Below are 21923 nucleotides of genomic sequence, written 5' to 3' on the forward strand. Positions count from 1 at the left end.
CGGCAGGAGCACGCGGGCTTTCCCGAGCAGGGCTCGGGAAGCTCCGTGCGGTGCGAACGGGAGGGCGCAGAGCAGCGGAAGGTGGACCCAGTGTCGAACCTCGTTCCTGGGGAAGCACGCTGTAATGACTAGCGGTCGCTGCGGGCTGGCCGGGGTTTGTGAGCCGCACGGGATGCTCGTCCCCGGGCTGTCGCGAGTCCTCCTCGCGGTTTGTGAAGAGCTTTGAGATCCAAGAGGCGTGCTTGAGGGCAAAGAACCACTGCGGTTACCAGTGGTTCCCAGCACTTGCATATGTCCGCAGAAGAGCTAACTATAACTCTGCTCAAGTAACTCTCCTTGTGACAAACCTCTCCCTTGGTTTTTTTTCCTGGGCGCTTTCTGGTGGGCTAAGGTGCGTTTCAACACGGTTGGACCGCTGGCTGCTGGCGTAACATGCACAGAAACTCCATTACTCTTTAGACCTGCGCTGGGGAGCTGATGTAGATTTTATTGTTTGGTTTCAGGACCATCATCCATCTCAGCAAAACCAGAGTGGACTGCATGGCATTTATTTGCGAGCCTTCTGCACAGGTCTTGATTCAGTGCTGCAGCCGTATCGACAGGCACTGCTTGACCTAGAACAAGAGGTAAAGGAGAGAGACGTGCAACGAGAGGCGGTCCTGCTGCTGGCAGATTGTGGAAAGTTGTCATTTCTACAATTAATATGCTAAGTAGTAGTAGCTAAAGAGGAGATGCGGTATTTTCCTTTCCACATCAGGGATGTCTTCCAAATTATTCCTGTGAGGTGCCGTTGTAAATGACGCTTCATTCTAATAAGTATTAAGTCCCCACTACCTTCAATTCAGTAGGTGCCCCATCTGCCTCAGAGCCCGGTGCTGTCTCAGACTATTGTGACTTCTGTTTTCAGTTGTAAAGGTTTTGATTAATCTCCACTAGGTTAGCAGCTGCCATATCTTGGGTACTGTCACCATCCAGTGGTTTTTATAGCCTAAAATGGGACGCAGCCCAAAAATACGTGGGGGGAAAAAAAAAGCTGTGGGAACTAAAGGTTTGGAATATAGAGCCAAATGTGCTTTTTTTACTTATCCGTACCTTATTTTAATTTTCATTAATTGCTTTGTTATTCTTACAGTTTCTGGCTGACCCGCATCTTTCCATCTCACATGTTAATTATTCCTTGGACCAGGTATGTCATGTTAATAAACAGGTAGTGCTCTTTGGTCACTCTTATCGCTCCTTGAGTCTAATAAGAAAGTGGGTGGGATAAATAAGGGTTAGTCTGTCATGTCATGCCATTTCTTTTTAACGCCTCTACATTTGTAGTCCCTTAGTCATGCTCAGAGGATCACTTGCACTTTGACACAAAGCTTAGGTCCTCCACCTTGACCCTCGCATATTCCTCACTGCCTGTGTTTAGCCTGAACTGCAGCTGGAATATAGTAACTTCATGCATCTTGGTCCAGTGGAGGGAGAACATTCTTCCTAGAGATTTTCACGTCATGTTTCTAATTTGTGGGGAAAGCCAGATGATAGTTTCATGAAATTATTGTAATCTGTCCACACTTACTCAAGTATAGTTTTTCTCTCTCCCTTGCATAGCAACCTAATTCAATATTTTGCTCCTTGTTCTGCAGTTTCAGTTACTCTTCCCCTCTGTGATGGTCATGGTGGAACAGATCAAGACTCAGAAGGTACAGTAAAGTTGTAGCTAGTTTCTCTTAATAGGTTTCCTCTTTAGCTGATAAAGTTCTTTCTGCCCTCATCCCAGACCTTTAATACTAGGGAAGAATGTGGTTTCAGTAATGGGTGCCCTATTCCTAGTACTACTGTAAGTATTGAATAACTATTTTGCAAATCCATTTGTACTGGATTTGACTTTTTCGTTATCAGTATGATCTTTGATGACTTGCATTTTATAATCACAATACACTTCATAGTACGAGCTGCTGCTGGTTGGAATTTCTTCTTTTCTGAGTCTGTTTTCTCCTACTGTTACCTGAAAAGAAAAAAAAGGCAGAAGCTAACGTTTTCAGAATCCAGAGATGCTTACTTCTTGTTAAGGGAAATTTTTGAGAGAAGCTTGGGTGTAGAGCCACACATAGAAGGCCTCTTTCTTCACTACATGGAGTATGTTACATCTTTCTTTCTGTAACACTTGTGCAGCTTGTTAAGGCATTTTCTTGTTAGCTGAAAGCATAGTGTTTAAATGTCTGAAAAGGTCAGTACCGATCCAAATAACAGACCTAGTCTAACCACGTTTTCTTTCTGCAGATTCATGGGTGTCAGATATTGGAGACAGTCCACAAACATAGCTGTGGGGGATTGCCTCCTGTTCGCAGTGCTCTTGAAAAGTACGTAGATACAGTAAAGCTATTATTTCATTCTTCTGTAGTAACTGGAATTAGTGTCAAAGTGTTTATCTTACTTGTGAAAACAGTACCTGCAAAACAGTCTTGCATGATACAAAAGTAGGAGTACCATGCAGGGAAAACTGCCACAGTCCCCATTATTTATCTAAAGTAGGCTTATGGCAGGAATTAAGGCTTTCTCCATACTTTGGACTTAGGGCTGAGGGAAGTTCAGACCCTATGTTTTTTCTTCCTTTGAGGTCTACATGAACTGTTTTGCATGTGGTAGACCTGTTACTGTTTTTTGATCCTTCAAAAGGATAAATGTGACTGGGTGAGCGTTGCTAGGTTTTTATGTCCTTGGGGAGAAAGTCAGACTACTTAAAAGATAATTTGTGTTCATGCTGAAATGGTAATTCAGTAGAAACAGTAGGACTGGGAAGCCACTGCAAACTTACTTACACTTCTGGTATACTACCAGATCTCCGTGGAGAAGCCACATATTCAGAGGATATATTAGTTTAGTTTTGCAAGTGATCGGTCCACCTTTCTCGCTTTAAAAAAAAAAAAAAAGTTATAAAATTCCACATTAGCCATTTAGCACTTGCCATACTGCCTGTCTGACTAACTGGACTTCCAGAATGATGTACAATGAGGTTTTGATTACTGCGTGCAAAGGCCCCACTGTCTGTTTCTCTTGACCTCAGGATTCTGGCTGTGTGTCATGGAGTCATGTATAAGCAGCTCTCTGCCTGGATGCTGCATGGATTGCTACTAGACCAACATGAAGAGTTCTTTATCAAACAGGGCCCCTCTTCTGGGAATGTCCCTAGCCAACCCGAAGAAGATGACGACGACCTAGGAATTGGTGGACTTACAGGAAAACAGCTACGAGAACTGCAGGACCTGGTAAGACTGCAAGTCATAGCTTGGCATCCTTCAGTCCTTAGGGAACTAAAGAGGAAATATATTGTCGTCTTCTTCAGCGCGAGCTCTGCTAGACTGGACATATATTGAGACCTGGTAGAATGGCAAATCGACAGAATATTGTAATAGATTGCAGCTAGGCAAAAAAGACAGAGACGTATCGTTTGGCGCAGTTGGATAATCTCGGGGCAGAAAGCCCTATGGATGGAATCTGTGTAGATGCTGATGTCAAGTAATTGGAACTGCTGTACCTTCTCTGCCCTTGACTGACTCTTTTCTGATTCCTTACGGTCAACGCTGTGATCTGCTCCACATAGGCATTGGTGGTAGTGTGAGCAATTGCCAGGGAAAGGGTGTGGGGAGCTTGGGTGTTGACTTGATTTGCACCCTTTCTATTGGCAGCTGAGTCAGGTACCTTTCTTGCACAACTGTTTGTTGTGCAAATGTTACCTAACAGGGTAATACTACCGACATTACTGGGGAAAAATGTGCTATGCGAGAGTCGAGAGGCAGCTAAGAACATGTCCAGGGTGCTGAGTTAAGCAAAGGAGCAACCTGCCAGTATACTGGTGAAATGCGGTAACTCCTCATGTAGATGGTATCCCATTAGAGTGCCCTTGTGCAAAGCAGCTTTCTCAATGGAGTAATCTCCCACACGTTGTGCATCTGAATAGCGTTTGCATCAGGGACCAGTGAGGAGCAACTGCAACTCTGTAAATTCACACTCTAGTTTACTGTGAGAAAACATTTCATGGGCACCCATGGTGTTAGTGTGCTGCGTGCAACTTGGCTGTGAACACACGGAAGATCCACCCCCAAAACACCCTGCGTTGCATGTTAATTAACTGCCCTGTACAGCCTCTGCTGAGGACAGACTACACACAGGCAAAAACAAGGGAAAACTTTAAAAGGCAGTTAGTAAAAAATCTGTTATTTCACTATAGTGGATATAGGAAGAATGTGAAAATTGGTGAGTCTTCTAGATCCATGGTGAAAAATGTAGGCATTAAGAAGATGACAGTGAAAGAGCCTAATTAACTCTCTTCTTCAGTATTATTGACTAAATAGTGTTGACAATTCTTCAGTCAGAGAGTAAAATAAGAAATCCTGAGTGTTGGTGGGGTAGACCGATACAATACTTGGGTATTTCCTCATCTAAAAGTGTCAGAAGAATCTTAAGAAAAGAATTGCCAAGCTGTTAACATCAGTATACAAACTCGTACTTCCTATTAAAATGAAGAAGTCTGTAGATGGCAAACGTTCTCAAAAATTTGTTAGCACGGTGTTTTTTGGATTATGGGCTAATGAACCTAATTCTCCGAAACCAAGAAGGCCAAATGAAATAATCAGTATTGCTTCTCTGAAGGAAAATCTTGCCTCTGTACTTGGAGTTCTTTACTAATACATTCAGAAAAAAGTCAATAACTTACTGTATTGTTTTAAACACCTTTCGCAGGAACTGAGAAAATTGCCTAATTTATGCTAGCAAGCCTTCTGATCTTTAATCTATTTGCTCACTAGTGGAGGTGTTTACATTTGGCCTGTTCTAGCAGTGTTCTAGCAGTGTTAAAACATATAGAAATGGGTGTAGGGGAGGACTATTTTTGGTAATGCTAATTAACATTGTTATGGCTGCAAAAAAACTAACGTAATGCAGTTGCAACAAAAATGCCTTTTGCTGATGTAACGTTATCCTTTGGGAGAGCCAATTTGCTGCTATTCTACAAAGGTTTAGCTTCTCCTTTTCCCACTTCTGCTCCCCTCTCTGTTGAAACCAACATCTTCTCTAGGGAGATCTGCTTACTTCCAATGTACTTGGATTCCCCCTCTCACACACATACCCCTTTTATACACCTTTTCTGTCTGGTTTTCTCACTTTTTTTTGCTTGATTTCTTTTTCCCGGGGTCTCTGACAGCGCTTGATTGAGGAGGAGAACATGTTAGCTCCATCTCTAAAACAGTTTTCTCTGCGAGTAGAAATGCTGCCTTCATACATTCCTGTGCGGGTTGCTGAGAAAATCCTCTTTGTGGGAGAATCTGTACAGATGTTTGAGAATCAAAATGTTAACCTGACCAGAAAAGGTAAGGAACATCTTTCTTGCGGCCTTTGCTCAGTTATGAGTGACTGACAAGTATCTTCCAAAATGCTGTATTAATGAATTCCTCAACAGGCACTGACTATTGGCTGATGTTGTTCAGAACATATGGATGGTTGTGCCAGGACAGAGCAGTGGTCCCAGTGTTCTGCTGCTGATTGATTCCAAGGGAGCGATATAAGAACAGGATGAGTAAATAAAAACACTTTCCAAACATAGTCTCCAAGTTTCCAGCAACAAGTCATCATGTGATTTGCTCTGGATAAATAAAGCAATTGCAAAGGTCGTGTTTTCTTTTCAGTTTGCATCCCTGTCCCTGAAGGGTGCAGACAGACACAAGGGCATATCTTGCTCTTAGTGTATATGTTGCAGAATGGTATCGTAGGATTAAAATGCATCCGCAAACATAAGAGATTCATTGCGAGGTGGTCGCAAGGGTTGCTGTGGAAGACAAATGATCAAGATGGAGCCTTTAAGACAGCAAGAGAGAGGCAATTCCAGCTGCTGGTTCTCTTTGAGAGCCTGATAAGTTTACATTAGAGATGGTTTGGGAAATATATTCCTGCACTGATTGGGGGGGACCGCTGTGGAGGCTCTATCTTGAGCTTGTCTATGCAAAAGTACTCAAATGACTTGAGCAACATTGTAGAGGACAAAGAACCAATTGGACTGTGTTCTTGCCTTCGGAGAAGTGAGGTGAAAAGAAATTGGTCTTCCAGCTTAGCTGGTTTTAAAAAAAAAAAATCCCCAAGTTCAAGCAGTAGGATACATTTGAAAGGGGGTAGGTGGAGAACCAAACCAACTGGTTAATGTGGCAGAAAAGTTGTGGGTTCAAAGATCTAGCTCGGTCCTAGGAAAAGGACTGTTAGTGGCAATCATTTACATGGAAAATATTTTGGATTTTTACTGATACCACAGCACTGTCACGTCAAGTGTCTATACTGTAACTGTACTTGCAATAGTAATCTTGTACCTTGGTACTTGTACTTCGAGGCCTCCTCAACTTCACGTTCCTCGCCAGACCTGAGATGGTGGTGCCTGGACAGCCCTCCTGCCCCACTGTGCTGGAAGGGGTCCGCACTTCTCCAAATGGTATTCCTTTTTATTGCCCAAAACACTTTTCTCATTGCTGCATAGGCTCCATCCTAAAAAACCAGGAGGACACTTTTGCAGCAGAGCTGCATCGACTCAAGCAGGTTTGGTGGACTTCGAATCAGTGGTTGACTGGATACGGAGCACTGTTGCTGAGGTAAGGATCCTAGGAAAGATAACTACTGTACAGGCTGAGGAGCTCTTCAGTTTTACGAATGACTGGGAGAAGAAGGGGGGCTCTTTAGAATCGGTGACCGCACAAGTGTGTGAACGCTGCAGGTAGCTTTCATGTACTTATGGGGTTCAGAGCTTCATGTTACCCCAACTTCTAATGACAAAAGGACATTAACAAATACTATTCACTTTCATGGGGAAAGAAGGGTTTGTGTTTTTTTTTTAATTTCAGTTGCAACGACTTCAGAACTTTTCATCATGCTTTCAGCATAATAGATGGCATCTCACTGGCCAAATTCTTCGCTTTGGCAATTTTTAATCTTTTTTTAATTTGGGGCGGGGGGGGAACCTGAGAAGATGGGGAGGTTAGAGGAGTGAGAACAAAGCTAGGGTGGAACTGATTTCATAAGAATTTGCTTTTTTTTGGTCATGGGTCTTCATGTTTCTTGGGCAGAGTTTCTTGCTGGTATACATCAAGAGTGTTCTAAGTAGTAGCATGGGCTGCATACACACAGGATTCTTAAGTGTATTCGCTTGTGCTTTATATAGAATTTTATATAGGTGCTTTTTTGTATGTATCACAAGTATTTTAAGACAGCTACTGTTCTCGCTGAATGGGTTTAGATAAACCTGAGGGGAGGTTTCTTTTGTTTGTTTTTTGTTTCCTCACTAGCATCTTTGGAAACTGATGGTGGAGGAATCAGATTTACTAGGACAACTGAAGGTAATGTAACTGCTAGCTTGTTTTTGCTAAAGCAGCTTAATTTTTTTTTCTTTCTTTTTTAATGGCTCTTTCCCATTAAATACGTTACTGTCTTAGATTCTGCGCTTTCTTCTTTTAGGTAAAGCTGTTTTCATTTTCCAGGTCTCAAGAATGAGCAGAGAGTGATAGAACTTGGTCAGAGACAGAGTTAGAGGGGTATGTGTGTGTGGTTTTGTGGTTTGCATCTTGAAGCAAAGGCAGCATAGACTTTTGGGGCACTGGATGAAATTCATAGCTCTCCAGCTGTGTTTTGAAATGGCAGAAGTTGTCCGAGCAATAATAAAAATGGATGCTATTAGCTAGGATGCTTAAAATTTCTGCTCAGTTTTTGATGTGCTTATATACAAAAAAATTATCTCCACAGATTATAAAAGACTTTTACCTTTTGGGAAGAGGTGAGCTGTTTCAGGCCTTCATTGACACTGCACAGCACATGTTAAAAACACCACCTACGGCTGTAACTGAACATGGTGAGCGTTGCTTATTCACTTACCAAACTGTCTTCGCTGTGGTATAGCAGGAAAATAGTGAGCCACCTCCAGTACAGAAGAGCTCTATCTTATCCTCTAGATGTTGTCATTACTTTTGAAAGAACAGCACTTGTGAATTAGAATGTCTCACAGACTCTGTGAAAATAACATCTCAGAAACTTACAGATGGCGGGTTTCTTTCCATATTTGAAACTGGAATTAAATGAAAATAGTGGATATAAGCATCAGTGTTGTCTTTTATGGCCGAGCATAAATAATTAATGGGTGCAAAACTTGCACTAGCTGCATCATCTTGTGTTGATACTGTGCTCTCTTGTTGCCAGATGTCAACGTTGCATTTCAGCAGTCTGCTCATAAGGTACTGTTAGATGATGACAACCTTCTTCCTCTGCTTCACTTAACCATTGAGTATCATGGAAAGGAGCATAAAGGTATCTACTTGCATTTTTAGTAGCGAGTTCAGAGGGGAGATGATGACCTTGTTTTCAAGTCCTATTACTTACCCTTCTCTGAAGTTAAAGAAATACTAACTTTGTTCCCTTTGCAGCCCTATGTGATGGCCTAGCTTGCTTTGTCTCTTTTTATTCTGTTCTTTCCCCTTTTCTTCCTTGCCATGGTTGTCTTGACTGAGAAGATAACTTAATTCAGCACCTCATTTGTTTTCAGATACTTCTCAGACTCGTGAAGGGCCTTCCCGGGAGTTATCTCCACGTGAAGCCCCCGCATCTGGATGGGCAGCTCTGGGCCTTTCTTACAAAGTTCAATGGCCACTGCACATTCTCTTTACTCCTGCTGTTCTGGAGAAGTAAGTACTAGGTATGGTCTTTGTATATTCATCTATAGGTTCCCTGATCTCAGGCACTCGCTAATATGTTGGGTTTTTTTCCCTCTCTGTGGAGAGAAAGGTAGAACTATAATACCTTAGCTTGCTCCTTGAACCTTAAAATTACTCTTTCTACTTTTTCATATTGAGGGTACTTGTAATGACAGTAAGACCTGCAAGATGCTGGCAGATCTGCACTATTTTACAAACGGCGCTACTTTGACAAAACATTGTCAGCTCTTCCCTCCTTATGGTCAAATTAGCTTTGTATTTTTCAGGTCAGTAACCAATACTAGCAGAAATCTGTTGCTCTGAGATGGGCCATTCCCTGACCTACCCTGTGTGTTGGCAGGCAGCCACCTCCTGTTTCTTTTTCCAGTCTTGCATTGTTACATTCTCCAGTACCTGCACCCAAGGAAGATTTTAATCTTAAACAATTTTATATTTTTTTGACTGTAGGTACAATGTTGTGTTCAAATACCTGCTGAGTGTGCGACGAGTCCAGGCTGAGCTACAGCACTGCTGGGCTCTCCAGATGCAACGCAAACACCTGAAATCTAACAGAACTGATGCCATCAAGTGGCGTCTGAGGGATCACATGGCCTTCCTTGTGGACAATCTTCAGTATTATCTGCAGGTCAGGATTATAGAGAAAGGTAAACTGTACCAGTTAATCAGGAACTGGCAGAAATTCATGGAGGGAGCACTGAAGTCCTGTCTTTCAGGGTTAAGATTCTTTGTACCTTAAGGAAATCAGGATTTCCTTTGGAACAAGTCTAAACTTTCTCTCGGTTCCCAGACTTAGTGCTACAATTATAAAGTTTTTGGACTTGTGAATTGGTGTGTGTTGCTGGAAATGCAGGAGTTTCAGCTCTTTAGTGCTACTAAGCATTTGTGAGAAGCCACAGTCATCTCTGAAGTAGCATCATTAAGATACCATCCTGGCTTCTTCCCTTGCCCCTTTAAGTGAACTCCAGTTTGAGTTAAGTGACAAGTTGTTGTTTTGGTTTTTTTGTTGGGTGGTTTTTTTTTTTTTTTAAAGAATTGAAAGAGGCCATATTCTGACCATTTGAAGTAAAAAAGAGACTTTACAAAGGTAAACACCAGTTACTAGTAGCATGATTTTGTGAGAATTATGTATCATTTTGTTAATAGCCGTAACAGCTGAATTGAGGGGGCCTGGCTTTCCTGATTCTCCAGAGTAGTCTGGCTGAACTTTTGCACTACAGCCTTTGCCCTGAGATTCCAGAGAGAATCTCCCAGTGTAAAATTCAGAGTTGACTACAATCAAATACCTTTGTTTACATGCTAGCTATATACTTTTTCAATAGCTGATCTTAAACAAAGTGACCGTTTCCCTTTCTACTTAGATAATACTTAGGCATAAAAAATTGTTCCCCCCCGTTATGTACTACTGTTGTATATAATTCGCCATTCAGGAGGCAGAGAGAAGGTGACCCTTAGCCTCTAAAGTAAGAGTAGCAATAAGGAAAGTTAAGTTTCTTGCACAAAACTTCTGGCTGGTCTGAAGTGCTCCCATTCCTCAAGATACTAATGAGATTTCTTTACATATCCATCAGGTGGATGTACTGGAATCTCAGTTCTCACAGCTTCTGCAGCAGATAAATGCCACGCGAGATTTTGAGAGTATACGATTGGCTCATGATCATTTCTTAAGTAATCTGTTGGCTCAGTCTTTCATCCTCCTAAAACCTGTAAGTAGGTCTTGTTTTCACCTTTTCCTACAAATTCTCCAACTGCCCTAAGAAACACACCTTTTTGAACAATAAGACAAACCATCTCTTTTAAAAAACATCAGTGATAATCTCCTGCAGAGCACAGACTACAATGTTGGGAATAAAGCAGGTATAGACTAGAACAGATAATTGAATTAAGATCACTTAATTTACAGTTGGTGAGTGTGGATGCTGCATTCCTGGCAATTTTAAATCATTGTTATTCCAGTATTCAGTTAACCTTATTAACTTAAATTTTGTCACTGTATTTTTCTCAAGCAATTTTATTAAAGAAGTACTAATTAGCTTAGTGCTGGGAACTGTATTCCTGGGGGACTCATTCTGAAATGCATCAGATTAGGAAAATTTCCCTCTCAGACTTTAGAGGATAAAAATAGTCGAGATGTTCCTGAGTGGACTTTAAGGGTGTTTTTTATTGTTGTTTTAGTCAAAAATATGTTACAGCGTTGCTGGTATTTTTATTAAACATGGAGCCTCACAACAACATTCCCAAAGAAGGCTGGTATCGATGAAACACAGCGATACCGCAGGTCTTGTCTGTCTCATTATTTTGCTCACTCTGTGAGGCGATAGCATAAAGGTGGCAGAATACTAATTATCCAGTCTGGAACTTTTAAGTGTTCCAGCAGTTATGTCTGTGAGGCACTTGAGCTTTCTTAACACTCTTGGATGCAAGCTACCTTGACCAACTGATACAAAAGAAATTCCAAGTTTTGTGAACAGTGAAACCAAGGCCTTGAACCACAGCTCTTGCTGCTCCTTATTCTTCCTTCTCCATCCCGAAGCTGCAGCGATGGCCTGCTGGTTGGACAGGGAAGCCAATGCGCTTCTGTGCCTATGTGGATGGCTCATGCCAATCGCTGTTTCCCCAGCAGAGTCTGCAAAAGGTTGTGGGGGGGGGAGAGATGCAGCGTAACATTTAAGTCCTTTTTCTGTAGAAAACCTTACAAAAATGCTACAGATGCTTTAACATCCTCCTTACTGATTGAAAAACACAGTATCAGCCACATCTTGATTATGAACACTGCACCTTTTCAGGTACTAAGAACAGCTTTCTCTGGGTTTGAATTCTGTTTAAACTACTATCTTGTACTTTTTATCCCTTGCAGGTTTTCCACTGCTTAAATGAAATTCTGGATCTTTGTCATAGTTTTTGTTCTCTGGTCAGTCAGAATCTGGGCCCATTAGATGAACGGGGAGCCGCACAACTCAGTATTTTGGTGAAGGTGAATCTATGTTTATGTGGACCTTTTCTTCTCCCATGCAAACATTTACCTAAGCAGTCATCTTGGCTTTAACAGCTGTAGAACAGGAGTGAGTTTAAGCTGAGACCTTCTATATGAGTGCTTACAATTATTTTAATTAATCAACTGTTCCCGAGTCGAAAATGCTATGTGCACAGAGAGGAGGAATGTGGGCAGATATGCAGGAATTACCCTATTGTGACAGAAAGGAGGTGGATATCAGCCTGTGCCTCTACCCCTCCCTTTAGATACCTAACACCTAACAATTCTTGTGGCCGACAGCTTACCTTATACTGGACCACAAGCATCACTTCTCTTGCAGCGATTCTTTTCTTCAGGCTGTTAAAGGATTGTTTAGGCAGGAACAGAGATGAAAGGCTTGCTTGCTTGCTTTCTCTCTTGAGAGTGCCCAGAACTGACTTCTTCTAATTTCTAGGGATTCAGTCGTCAGTCATCGCTTCTCTTCAAGATTCTCTCTAGTGTTCGCAACCATCAGATAAACTCTGACTTAGCTCAACTGCTGCTACGCTTGGATTATAACAAATACTACACCCAGGCTGGAGGAACCTTGGGCAGGTAAGAATATCTTCAGGGTTGCTTGTAGCATTATCCTGAGGTATGTGAAGTATAAAGTGATCTAAATGATCATCAGTCATTTTTATTGATTGTGTAAGCCAAAATAATTAAAAGCAAAGTGTTGCTAAATACTATGACAGAAAAGTAACAAACCAGCATTGAGTTAATTTTTGGTTTTCATAGGCTTTCTCCCCTTCAAGTTTGTTTTGGCATGAAGTTGAACTAGCTACTAGTTCATATTGGCTGAAAAATGCTGATGTGGCTTGATAAAGGGAGTTTCTTTCAACATGTAGTTAATATTGTACCCTTCTCTTGCAGTTTTGGGGTTTAAGCACCAAGACCTCTTCTTCAGGCTGTGACCAACAACGCGTCAAGCAGTGGAGACTGGTGCTCTTGGAGAGTTTGCACTCAACTGAGTTTTTCTTTGTAGCTGGCCCTTGCCTGGTGAACCACTGTTTCAGAAGGAATTGGCAGGAAATGCCACTTCTGTGAGGCTGCCCAGTGACTGCAGAAAGCTACTCCATTTTTCTGAACTAGTAAAAACATGCTTTCTGCAGCCCCGCGTATACTTACAAATGCTTCTAGGGAGGCATTTTGTGCCTCTTCAGAAAGTGAAAAAGCAACAAGAATTACAATGTCTTGACTCTTCAACTGGACTACGATCCTTTGCAAGTTGGAGTATGGAGGAAGTAGTCTGCTGTTCTTGACGATGAATGACGTTTTGGCTGTATTCAGAAGTTCTACTTGTGCAGTAAACTGATTTACAGTACACAACGTCCACTAATCAAATACATACCTCCAGGAAAATGAAACTGCAATAGCAGTTTGAGGTAAAGGGGGAGGGAAGAAGGAATAGATTTTAAGAATCTCTTCTCATACAGTGCACTGTTCTAGCATATCTGTATATGTAAAGGAGCCACTAGTGATATCACATGCTTTCTCTATAAAACTTAATAGATTTTGTGTGCTAAAATTATGCACATCAAGACAGAAGTAGGAGCTTTGCCCTACTCAAAGTACAAAGCTCCCTCTGCTGGCAGAAAAGTGTGCTAGAGCTAAAACTGAGGAGAAACTTAACTAGGATGTCAGCTCTAAATGTACTGTTTTCATTTAAGACTTTTTAGAATGCTACTAGCGACTATCCTACTGAACCAAAATAAAACCATCTTGTCATGCAATTATGTGGGATATTGTCAATGTCTGCACCTCAGTGCAAAGGGACTAGAGTGGCACAGCATCCTATTTCAATGAAAAGCAGTATCTGGCAGGAACTTCTTGCATGTTACTAAGATTTCCTAGCCTTGCAGTAACAAACAGTCTATCTTGCCTAAGTCCATTTGGATGAGTGGCAGAAGAGAGCCTGTCACTGGGGTGTAGTATCAGCTTTCCCAATTTGAACACAAAGGCTGCCAGGAAACCAGCCTTCCCCTCAAAGGGTTGGTATTTTCACAGTAGCTGAAGCTGCAGCTCTCAAGAAAGTTACATGTCCTTGGGGGGAAAAAAAAATCCTCTGCTCACTCAGAAAGACACAGTAACAACAGACAGCAAGTATAAGGCCTGGCATCTTCAATGCACTACAGCTGTTCATGGTAGGACTGTGCCTTATGCGAAGTTTAAAATCCCGTGACCGTGAAAAAAGCTAGAAAACTGCAGAAAGCGTGCTGAAGTTTGGATGTGGGATTTACAGACCAACACAGTCAGAAGGTGACTGAGCTAGGAAATGATAGGGGAAAAAATATGCATCAAGAAAAACTTACACTTTTGAAGTAGGGGACTAAAGACTCCGTACAAGGCTGGGTATACCTCTAGCCTACAGCATTGTTAAAGTGCCTGGCTGTGAATGCAGCAGCTCAGCAGCAGATTATTTACCCCACTACCATTTAAACAAAGATACACAGCACTTACGTGCTCTTTGCACCTCAGTCCCCCAGCGGTTTAGTTGTCCTAGGTCCCTGTGTCTATATCTCTACTTAGGTAGTGCCAGTCTGCACTAGGGCAGGTTAATACCTATATAGTCACAACAGGAAAAAAAAGAGAGGTAGCCAAAACAAAATGGCACTTTGTCCTAGAAATTCTTACCAGTCACTTCAGCAACATCTTGATGAAATTCATGGAAAAATGAATTTCTGAATTTTTGTATTCTTCCAACAAACAGAAGTGCTGCTGCTGCCCTGAACTTGCCCATATAGGGTATTCACTTTTGTAAATACAGGCTGCCAGTTGAGAACACCTTTCTCTTCCTTTATAATTGACTTTGTGTTGAGGTCAGCCTTTACTGAAAGTAGAATATTAGTGCTATTCAGCTTAGAGAAATGTAAGCGTTTCTTTTCTCTCTGCCCTCCTCCTCTGGAGGCACAGCCCTGCAATAAGTTTAGATAAATGAGGAGTCCCAGCAGCTACCACAAGAGATCGAACATTTATTTCATCATAAAAGTCCAGCAGATAAAACTATATACAGTAATCCATGCACACTGTCCAATTACACAAACATTTAAAACCTGATTAAAACACAGTCTGCACAACAGTGGGACAGCAGGGCAAAGTTTTAGTTTAGTGGGGGACATAGTCATGTTTATACTTTGGATGCTTGTAGCCTACTCTCTCCCCAGCAATAAGACTCTGGATCACCCACTCTTGCGAGACAACAGGCAGCCGTAAAGCTTCTGCACACTTCAAGATACCAGCTGGGCAGGAAAAATCAGTCACCACCACGTCATAAACACCCAAAGCAATATCTGCACAGGAGGAAAGACAGGCATCTGTCAGGTGAAAAAAGGAAAAAGGATCTTCTCTGCAGCAGCAGATCAGTGTGTTTCACCACTATGAATCTCTCTTTCATGTTCTCTCATTCCTAGCCAGTGAATTCTCTTCGTAAATGTTAAGACATACTCTACAGCAGCACTGCACCTTGCAAGTACGAGACTCCCTCTAGTCCACATAGAAATTAACAGAAAACCAGCAGCCAGCATTACAGGCAGGACTAGATAACCGTGAGTCCTGACCTCAGGCTGTGAGTACTAGGGCCTACATCCCATATGAAGAGGGAAAGACAGCCGAATTCAGAAGGACAAGGAAGCACAATTTTAGTGGCCTACAGAAGGTCCAGGAGCAACTCTTGCCTATTTCTCCCTTTCAACATAGGCTGGAAGCTGATGGCTTGTGTCCTGAATTGCTGCAGCATCTCCTTCTCTGGAAGGTAGATCTTCCGGATGTAATCTTCTAGATTACATTCAAGCAGAGAGCTAGTGTCTGCACTTTGCCTTCCTTTATGCTTAGACAACCTTCTAAGCCATCCTAAATGGTTTTAAACCATGCTAGAGACCACAGTGGCATGAGATTCCCCACTACTAGGCCTGAGAAACTGGCCAATGAGTACCTTTGTTGTGAGCATTTGAGTAATGCTGTTTAACAGATGCTGCTCCCCCCGTCATGAGGATTTCAGACCACAGATCCAGGAAGTTCTGCTGCTGATCTGACACCAGGAGAACCTTCAGGTTATGGAATGGGTTTTCTCGTGGGTGCCTGTAGAATAAAGAAGAGAAATGCAGACTGCTAAGAATATCCAGTAGTCTGAAACCGTATTTGAGGACCATTATCTACTTCTAGTCACCTGACTGGCTCCCATATTGGTTCTTTGAATATCTTGCATACAATGACCTAATCTCTTACCACTCCTCCTGAAATACTTGGAACAATTATCCTCTGTTTATAGATAGTAAAACAGAGCTAGACAACATTGGTGGGGTGTGTGTGCAGCAGCCTAAACCCAAAGTTAGGCTAAGCTCCTCCTTAATCCTGAACCACCTTTTCTGTGCGTATCCAAAACACCTCCGCTTTGACAGGGCTGAGCAGGCAGGCACCAGTCTCCTGCCCAAAAGCCCACAGAGATTTACAAACTGCTTTTGTCCACCCCTCACCTTGCCTGAGGATTCCGACCGGACAGTTGTTCTCTCAGAACAGACCTACTGGATTAAACTCCATAGAAAACACAGAAGCTGGCTTCAAAATGTACCAAAGGAAAAGGAAATTGCAGTAGTATTGCTCTCCTTTATCCATTTCTGAGCAATTAGAGAAGTCAGCCAAGTGTATGGGAAGCCTTGCCTGAACTCAGTCTTCCTCATGAGGAGACTGACATCTTTCTTACTTCCCAGGAAACTGTCTTTTTTGTGTATATGGCACCCAAATGTACCTTGACATTAGAGGTCACTGTAAATCCAAGGAAAGAGAAGGAAGTTCTGTTCCTGTATGGAAGGGAAAGCATGGGGAGCAGTACTAGGGACACCTTCAGTACTTGTAGTATTCAAGAGCCTCCCAAGCATAACAATTCTCTCTGATTAAATCCTTGGTCTGTGAACTCAGATCATGGTTATTTGGCACTTACCATTCCAGCAATTTTTGCTCCTGGAGGCTGTAACCAGCTGGCAAAAGGTAATTCCGATAATTTTGAAGCTGGTTAGCATGACAGCTATCATGGACCCAGATATGAGACACACAAGGGATTCCTCTGGCAAGGCACAGCAAGTATTTCCGAGTTCGACAATGCTGGTCCGCAATTAAAAGACACTGATACGCTGCATTACACTTCAGGGGAGATGAAAAGACATGTAAATGGGAGACAGTGCTTGCAAAAAAACCCAGAAGTTATCCTGCTGCTAAACACTTTAAAGAAGAAAACAAATGAAACCCTGATTTTCACAGCCATATTATGTGAAAGGTGAATTAGATAAACAGATTCTGAAAGCAGGAGTACCTGTAATAATCACCTATTTCAAGCTATGCAGTTCACATGCAAAAACTCTGCCTAGTAGTTTTTGTATCATAACTGTCTCTTCCAGTTCAGACAAAGGAGAAGATTCATCTTTTAGTTTGAGACTCAGTAAGTCACTAGAGAAGTCTCTCCATCCTCAGGCAAGATGCTCCAAGAACAATTTACTCTCTCTTACTTAAATTTAGATTTTTAATAAAGTGACACTAAACGAAATTAGTTGTCCAAGTAGATCTGGTAAGTGAAGAGTGAAGAGCGAAGAGCTCTACCTCTAAGTGTTCGAGAGCACAGACCTGTGGTGAGACCACATCTGGAGTACTGCATCCACTCCTAGGTTCTGCAGTACAACAAAAACACAAGACGTACTGGAGCAGGTCCAGCCAAGGGCCACTAACATATCTAGACATTGGAGCATCTGACATACAAGAAGAGGCTGAGAGAGCTGAGCTTGTTTAAGCTCAAGAAGGGAAGGCTTGGGTGGTCTTACAATGCATATTCATGACTGATAGGAGGGTGTACCAAAGATGGAGCCAGACTCTACTCAGTGTTATCCACTAAAAGGACAAGAAGCAACAGGTACAAATTGAAATACAGGAAATTCTATTTAAATAAATGAATGAATAAATAAATAAATAAAATTGCGAGTGGTCAAACATGGGATCGAGTTGCCCAGAGAGGTTGTGGAGTTTCCATCCTTGAGGATACTCAAAACCCAAGTGGACAAGGACCTAAGCAATCTGCTCTATTTGATCCTGCTTTCAGCAGGGGGGTTGGACAAGATAAGCTATGGAAATTCCTTCCAATCTCAACTATTCTGTGACTATCATTCTAGATTAGTAGGTGAGCCCTTACCTGGGTTTCATTGAAGTCTTCCAGGATATAGCCAGCTCCTGCTCGCAGCTGCTGTGCTATGTAATGTTTGTCGTATGGAGTCATCTCTAAAAATTCTACAGCAGAAACAGAAAGTTCAATTTTTGGCTATAAACTATCTGCTCATGTCCACACAATCCTCAGTCTACAGAGCCCTCATCCATTCCAGTAAGGGACCCTAGCCTTTCTCCCAAGAATATCTAGGGAAAACCCCTGGAAGAGTCAAAAAAAAAAAAAAAAAAAAAAAAGGCGGAAAGGGAAGCACTGTACTGGCCAAACTAGCCAAGTGAGCACCTTGTCACTTTTTTCCATGCTGCAGTTCACTGCATGAAACACGACCCTAGCAAAGGCAAACTGGAACAACCCGTTCACGCTTTCAAGTCCTATGTTTCCCAGCACTATCCCTTATCTCTCAAAACCTTCCTTCTCGTATTAGTATTCTGAGACTGCTGATGTCACTAATTTTCACACCTTTCTTAACTTGCTGAACAGCCCTATGGTCATCATTGAGGTTTTGCCACATTTCAGGCTGTAAATTCTCTAAAACAAAGACTGAGTCTTAGGACCTTCTGCAAAGGATTAAAGAGCAAAAGGGTAAAACAGCACTCACACAAATGCCTGATCAGACAACATTCAGCATTTTTCCTAAAGCCACAGCATTCCACTTGGAAATGCAATGGGTAAGATTTGCCTCACCTTCTTCCTCCTCACTGCTCCCTGCAGGACCATCTGATGGCTTCTGGTGGTTGACCAATTTGTCACTGGGTGTTGCCATGGTGAGGAGAAAGGCATAGCCCAAAAAGAGGGTCTTATTGTGGGGCAAGGGTCCATGATGGTCCTCCAGTACTGGGGCATCTACAGCATCTACACCTTCACAGGTGCTTACAAACTCTCCAGCTCTCACAGCCCCTGCAGAGAGACAGAAGCACCATGAGTCTCGAAAGTCAGGTTCAGCACAAAGACCCTGTGTAAGATCTGGGATATGTTCAACTTCAGCTATTTTACTGGAGAAGACAGAGGGAGACAGGATTGGGTTAGGATTACACTAGGATAGGTAGGGATCTTTTACCCTTCTGGTTGCAAAGAATCTTCATATCAAACCTGAGTGACTAATGGGACAATGTTCGCCATCTATCAACATCCTGAAACAACACTTACTGCTGTGAGGGGTCCCTTTAACAGCTAGGCATTTCAGGGCTGACAAAACAGGTAAGAAAAGAGATAAGGAAGGAGAGAGGCAAATCACAACATTAAGGTCAGAACATTTCCAAAAGGCAGAACTGAAAAGATGGCAGGTAAGTACTCGGACTATGCTAAAAATATCTCTGGCTGCTGAATGCATCCAGGGAGAATCAGTCTCAAATCCTGCAGGGCAAACAAGCAATCCCATCTACTTTTTGCTTATGGGAAGTGGAAAGATCAATTACAGAAATACCAGGGAGGAAAAAAATAGCTGAATGCAAGTTTAAGAGCAGAAAATAAGGTTCTCACCAGGCTTTATCATTGCTGACTTGCGGCCACGTTTAGCTGGGGATCTCTCATCTTCAGAAGCAACAAGTTTCCTTTTCCCAGATAGTGTGCCTGGTGGGATGCGTGGACTCTCCTGCCCTTTACGAGTGGGAGTTGTGCTGCTGCTGGAAGTGCTGGGAGAACCAAGGTTACTACGTCGCTTCCGCTTCCCCTCCACAAGATTATCTGTAATATAGTATGCAGAGATTAGTCACTGGCTGTCACCTAACTCCACGAGCTTTCACCCTGCCTATATGTACAGAGGTGGCTAAACTCAATAGTACCTAGAAGGTACACACTACCACCCTCTGACAGAGAAGAGCAAGAAAAAAAGATACCTCGCTTGTCTATCTTTCTTCTCAAGCCCTGTACCCTGCCTGTCTCTTTTCCTCCCAATACTGCTGAAGAGTTTGTATCATAGCAGCCATCCACCAAGTGTAAATGAGTACAGCAAGCATCACTGTGCTAGAAGCAGGCCACTCTCCACAAACCAGTCAATACCACTAAGTCTCTGAGCAAGACACAAAACAAGAAAAGTATCTCAAAGATCCCATTATAAAGTACCAAAAGCACTGCTAAATACCCAGAAGATTTAAACATTAAGATCAGGGTAATTCAGATCAGGAACTAGAAGCATCTCAAAGGCACAAGACGCATAACAGCACAGCCAGCAGCTCAACAGCACCTCCCCTTACCAAGACTGATGTCAGCTGCTTTGGTCAGGGGGGTGACAGGTTCGTAAGGCCCTAGCCCAAACTGCTCCCGGAGCTTATTTCCTTGTTCCAGAGACAGGATAACAGCCATTCGTTTGTACCACTTCCTCTGGCCTTCCTTTTCGATGCAGTAGTATAGCTCTCCAGACTCCTTCCGGTGTCCCTTCACCACACCTGACAAGACAGCAAATAACACCCATTAACCAACTACACCCAGGCTTCTCATCCTCCTGGACAAGCACCCATCTCCCATTGCATTCAGCAACTCAGAAAACCCAAGGATGGAGCTCAAGCACTGCTCTTACCTGCACTAAAGTACTCATCCTCTGAGAGTGCGGTCACCTCAGTCTCCAGTGGGATAGGATCACAGAGCAAAATATCTTTTCCTAGCACATCACATTCGTATCCATCATCAAAGAGCAGCTTGTACTTTCCTGCCCCAACATCTTGGGTAATCATCCCGGAATAGAAGTACCCATTTGACGACCACTTTGCTACAACCCTGAGGCCCACAAAGCTGCTCCCAGAGGATGAGTCTGCACAGTCCAAAGGACCAGTCACCACTTGTAATGGGATTTCTGGAGAGTCACTTCGACGTAAGGCACAGAAGCCAGAAGTGTCAGATTTCTCCCCTCCATCTGGCAGGCGAACTGAACGAGTAAACGATTTCTCCTCAGGTGATGCTGTAGTTGACAGATCCTCCACACCTGGCAGTCCAGCTAAATCTCTGTAGAAAAGAGAAAAGCAGTCCCAAAAGGAAAAAAGAGAAAAGCACTCCCAGAAGGATCAGGAAAGACAGCTACTAAACAAAGAATACTTGGGCAAGATGCTTGCAGCTGCTACATGCCACCACCAAAAACTACTTCCTGAAACATTCAGTACTCCTTTTTCTCTGTCACACTAAGACAGCAGCTCCCCATTCTCTTCCTCGGCAATAAATTAAAGTTACAGTCTCCTTTTTCCAGAGTACCTTGTTCCTGTTGTTCGAGATGGTGGGCGGCCTCTTCTTCCTCGCCCACGAGGTGTCACAGGTGCTCTGCCACCCTGACGAGTGCCAGGCATAGCATCCTCCTCTTCCTCACAAGGCAGTGCTCCTGTCTGGCTAACTCTGAGTGGAGATGCTGGCTGACCAGCTCCTTTCCTAGGGCTAGAGAATTTATGAGTTAACTGTTCTGAAAAGAGAAGCCACCTCATTAGGATCCCCCCATTTTCTCTGTGATCTCACAAGAATTCTCTGGTCAAGAAGTTTGCCTCATCACTGCTAAACTGGCAAGAGCTTAGGCAAAGCAAAGCCTCACAAGGAAACAAACTACTTCTTTAGGAAGAACAGATGTGAAAACAAAGACTTATCTCCTTATTTCTGTTCATCATCAAGCCAGATCCTTCCCAGAAAATTCTTGGTTTAGGGTCCACCCTGCTTCATGCTCCACCCAAGCCAGCTGTTCACTTCTGCAAAATACCTGTTCTTCCTTTCCCAAAGCTCTGCACATACCTTAATTTTCCTAAGGCGCCTCTGCCAATGGGTAAAGCAAACTCTCCAGTTTCTGTCCCACACACTTTCCCTTTGACAGCTCCAGTTCCTCGCCCTGAGCTGCTGCCGCCGCTGTGTGTGGCAGAGTGACCACTGCTTGCTCCACTGGATGTACGGTGGAGGCTTGAGGCCTTAGATGAGAAGGAGCTAACATCACCAAGGTCCCCTGAGGTCAGTGATGAGCCCACTGCAGTTCTAGAGGAGGATGTGTCAGTCTCACACTCCTGGCACTCCACTACAGGCT

The 21923-nt window shown here is 42.9% G+C and overlaps 2 protein-coding genes across 2 annotated transcripts in view; one reads left to right on the forward strand and one right to left on the reverse strand.

Moving 5' to 3' along the window:
• The first annotated feature begins 506 nt into the window (after nucleotides 1-506).
• Nucleotides 507-13466, forward strand: TUBGCP4 (tubulin, gamma complex associated protein 4). The gene is given in 17 exon segments (XM_009321592.1): nucleotides 507-626; nucleotides 1133-1186; nucleotides 1635-1691; nucleotides 2272-2351; nucleotides 3056-3257; nucleotides 5192-5357; nucleotides 6509-6565; nucleotides 6568-6620; nucleotides 7311-7361; nucleotides 7765-7870; nucleotides 8215-8322; nucleotides 8558-8696; nucleotides 9174-9351; nucleotides 10295-10429; nucleotides 11581-11697; nucleotides 12152-12291; nucleotides 12610-13466. Coding segments are annotated over 15 exon segments (1578 nt in total). The 5' UTR covers nucleotides 507-626; nucleotides 1133-1186; nucleotides 1635-1658; the 3' UTR covers nucleotides 12623-13466.
• A 1223-nt stretch (nucleotides 13467-14689) lies between these two features.
• Nucleotides 14690-21923, reverse strand: part of TP53BP1 (tumor protein p53 binding protein 1) — a 44373-nt gene continuing 37139 nt past the window's right edge. Inside the window, exons 17-26 of the mRNA XM_009321608.1 lie at nucleotides 21641-21921; nucleotides 21119-21295; nucleotides 20454-20875; nucleotides 20131-20322; nucleotides 19418-19621; nucleotides 18623-18835; nucleotides 17909-18003; nucleotides 16673-16872; nucleotides 15668-15813; nucleotides 14690-15026 (exon numbers count right to left, since the gene is read on the reverse strand). Of these exons, the coding sequence (XP_009319883.1) occupies nucleotides 14842-15026; nucleotides 15668-15813; nucleotides 16673-16872; nucleotides 17909-18003; nucleotides 18623-18835; nucleotides 19418-19621; nucleotides 20131-20322; nucleotides 20454-20875; nucleotides 21119-21295; nucleotides 21641-21921 (2115 nt within the window). The 3' untranslated portion in view covers nucleotides 14690-14841. The remainder of the gene's footprint in view (nucleotides 15027-15667; nucleotides 15814-16672; nucleotides 16873-17908; nucleotides 18004-18622; nucleotides 18836-19417; nucleotides 19622-20130; nucleotides 20323-20453; nucleotides 20876-21118; nucleotides 21296-21640; nucleotides 21922-21923) is intronic.

Source organism: Pygoscelis adeliae, unplaced genomic scaffold (assembly GCF_000699105.1).
Source record: "Pygoscelis adeliae isolate BGI_AS28 unplaced genomic scaffold, ASM69910v1 Scaffold183, whole genome shotgun sequence".
Classification (NCBI taxonomy): Eukaryota; Metazoa; Chordata; class Aves; order Sphenisciformes; family Spheniscidae; genus Pygoscelis; species Pygoscelis adeliae.